This window comes from Pterocles gutturalis, unplaced genomic scaffold (genome assembly GCF_000699245.1).
Source record: "Pterocles gutturalis isolate BGI_N339 unplaced genomic scaffold, ASM69924v1 scaffold20473, whole genome shotgun sequence".
Lineage (NCBI taxonomy): Eukaryota > Metazoa > Chordata > Aves > Pterocliformes > Pteroclidae > Pterocles > Pterocles gutturalis.
In genome coordinates this window covers 7,677-10,800 of record NW_010126099.1, presented here as the reverse complement: position 1 = coordinate 10,800, position 3,124 = coordinate 7,677, and the positions used below count along the sequence as shown (strand labels likewise).

General features: G+C 59.8%; 1 protein-coding gene across 2 annotated transcripts in view; it reads left to right on the top strand.

The window, feature by feature from the left end:
* The first annotated feature begins 111 nt into the window (after positions 1-111).
* The window catches only part of METTL13 (methyltransferase like 13), a 4,574-nt gene continuing 1,561 nt past the window's right edge, over positions 112-3,124 (top strand). The window contains exons 1-5 of one of the 2 annotated variants that reach the window (XM_010078858.1): positions 112-411; positions 1,592-1,783; positions 2,403-2,598; positions 2,769-2,912; positions 3,087-3,124. The exon at positions 3,087-3,124 is cut by the window's right edge and continues 187 nt beyond it. In XM_010078858.1, coding sequence (XP_010077160.1) covers positions 151-411; positions 1,592-1,783; positions 2,403-2,598; positions 2,769-2,912; positions 3,087-3,124 — 831 coding nt within the window. In that variant the 5' untranslated portion in view covers positions 112-150. Of the gene's footprint in view, positions 857-1,583; positions 1,784-2,402; positions 2,599-2,768; positions 2,913-3,086 lie in introns of both variants that reach the window. The other variant, XM_010078857.1, reaches the window with a different exon arrangement.

Below are 3,124 nucleotides of genomic sequence, written 5' to 3'. Positions count from 1 at the left end.
GTGTGGTTTGCACAGAGGGCTTGTGGCCGTGGCTGATATTTGCTCGTGAAATATTTTGGGGCACGTTTCCAGGGCGTTCCATCACGCTGCTCTTGTGCCACTCCCCAGGTTCTGGTGGTGGGCTGCGGGAACTCGGAGCTGAGCGAGCAGATGTACGATGTGGGGATGTGTGAAGACATCGTCAACATTGATATCAGCGATGGCGTGATCCGTCAGATGCAAGAGCGGAGCGGGAGCAAGAGGCCAAAGATGAGCTACCTGGTGATGGACATGCTTCAGATGGAATTCCCTGATGCCCACTTCCAGGTCGTCCTGGACAAAGGCACGCTGGATGCCATCCTCACTGATGAAGAAGAGGCCACTCTAGCCAAGGTGGACAAGATGTTTGTCGAGATCAGCCGGGTCCTGCAGGTAGGAGGGCGCTACCTCTGCGTCTCTTTGGCTCAAGCCCATGTGCTGAAGAAAGCGGTGGAATTCTTCTCCCAGGAAGGCTGGGTTGTGCGTGTCCATCAGGTGACCAGCAGTGGGGACAAGCAGAAGTTTGTCCTACCAGTCTTTGTCTATGTCATGACAAAGTTCAGGAAGATCTCCAGCTCGGTACCACAGATCCTGGAGATCTGTCCTGAGGAGCAGGACAAGCCGATGCGGGTGGAGAGCGCGGAGCTGCTGGTGGCAGCGGTGAAGGACAGGCAGCATTACGCCCTGCTCTGCAGCCAGCTGAGGAAAACCCCCTGCAGGGAGCAGGTTTCCCTGGATCTGTGCGACAAAGAGAGCAGGAGGCCTCGCTACACGCTGCATGTGGTCGACAGCCCCTCGGTGAAACCTTCCCGGGACAATCACTTTGCCATCTTCATCAGTGAGTACAGCCTGCAATGAGACAGTGCTCTGGCCAGGAGCTGCAAAATGGCCAGTGGTCCTGCCCCTGCTGAAATCAGAGTTGGAGAGCAAAATCACCCACCTGTGCGGGGTTCAGTTGATGGTTTAGTGTTGGCTTTGTGGTGGGAAATTTGTTTGCCTGGTGGCTCAAGCTCCAGCGCAGCACAGAGCTTGCTGGCTGAGTGTGTGCCCATCTGGCAGCAGAGGGACGCTGGCTGCCCTGTCTCCAAGGTGGCAATTCCTGCCCCGATGCTGGTGACAGCTGCTGTAGCACATTGCTGTGTAAAGCCAGAGCACAGAAGAGGCAGCTGGAAAGGCGGTGCTGGTCTGTGCGTGTCCTGACTTGCCTGTCGCTGGGCTGTGGTGCTTGAAGCTGTGCTTTGCTTTTGCACTGGCACTTTGCGGAGATGTGTTGGGCTCTGCCAGCCATGCCGTTCGCTCCCTGCATGCCTGCAAAGCCTGGAGCTCAGCACAGCGTGGAGATGGATGTTGAGGCTGTTGGATACTCTCTTCTCGTGAGATGTGGCTTTTCCAGCCTCCTGCATGAGCCTGCCCAAAACAGGGAAAGTACTGGCTCTCCTAATGGTTGTGGAGCATGGCTCCAGGCACACAGCAGTACCTGCTCATGATGCCTTGCCGTTCTTGGAGGCCAGGGTGGTCGCTCAGGGATCGGGACTGACCCAGGCTGACGGCAGCCCCTTCTGCAGTCCCGCAGGGCAGAGAAACCGAGTGGCTCTTTGGGACGGAGGAAGGGCGGAGGCAGCTGGCCACCAGCGCGGGCTTCGGGCGCCTGGTCACCGTGGCCCTGCACAGGGAGCAGCACTACGAGGGCATGGCAGATATCCAGGCAGAGCTGTCGGGGAAGGTGATGGAGCTGGCCCCGCCGGGCCTCCCTGCCCAGCAGCAGGTGAGCCATACCCCCCGGCCCCCTTGGCTTCCCCAAAACCAGGGCCAGGCTGGCTCTCCATCAGCCCTCAGTCCCTCTTCTCCAAGGGAGACCAGGCTGCACCGCGTGACCTGGCTGCCTTGGTGGAGAGGAGGCTGGCCTGAGGGGTAGCTCTGTTGTTTTTTCCCCTCCAACTGGCTGCCTTTGCTTGGAGACAGGATTTGAGATGCCTGTGTTGCAGGATTCAGTGTGAAATCCTTGGCCTCCAACCAAGCACCCCAAGAAAACCAAGCACCCTAAGAAAACCAAGCATCCCAAAACCCTGACAGCATCCAGTTCCTCCTAATCCTGACTGTAACTTCTGTCCCTTCTGTCTCTCCTTCCTGCCCTAACTCCCCAAACCTGAGCCCTTGCAAAAATCTTGGTGTGTTTGCTCCCTGTACCCTAACACCTGAGTACAGGAGGGAAGCTGGTGTCCCATATGCTGGTCCCCAACTCCCCTGTGGCTGCCTACAGTGTATCCTGCTGCTCCCGCAGTGTGTCCACTTCGTCTTGCCTGTGTAGCCATGGTCAGGATAGCGGGAGCTCCACTGGTCTGTTCCCCTTTCCTTCCTCACCCCGGTCCTTGTCCTCCCTGCAGGTGCCCTTCCTGTCCGTGGGAGGGGACATCGGGGTGCGGACAGTGCAGCACCGCGACACCAGCCCCCTGAGTGGGGAGTACGTCGTGGAGGACGTGAAGGGGGATGGCACCTGCTACTTCCGACGCCTCATCTTCCTCCGCAACTGGAACGTGGTGCAGTCGGAGGCCCGGCTCTTGGCCCCCGCACCTCTCCCAGGTACGTGGGGCAGCCGGGAAGGGGCAGGGGCCAAGGGTGACTTTTTGGGGTGGCAGAGAGCAGCTCTGCTGCTTGCCTTGTGGGTGGGACAGGGGCTGGGGGTGACTGGTCTCCAGAAAGCACCCCTGGCTGCTGCCTTGCCTTACCAGCCGATGCCTGCTGTCATTCAGGCCAGAAAAAACGGAGGAAGGACAAGAAGAAGCCCGGCCCCACGGAGCCACCCACAGCCATCGACAAGAGCTACCTCTGCTGTGAGCACCACAAGGCCATGGTCGCAGGGCTCTGCCTGTTGGGGGGCCCCAACCCCCTCCCAGGTGACAAGGCTGGTGGTGGGAGGCTGTCCCCAAGGCAGGTGTGTGGCAGGTGTGGGGGTGTCCCCATGCCCCAGCTCCTTGGGGAAGGGCTTTGCTGGCTGGGGCACCCCGTGTTCATGGAGCAGTTTGGGCAGGGGCGTGGGATGGGTGGTGTGGGCACGGCTGTCCTGGTAGCTCACCCAGATGCTCCCTGTTGGCAGGGACCCCCCCGG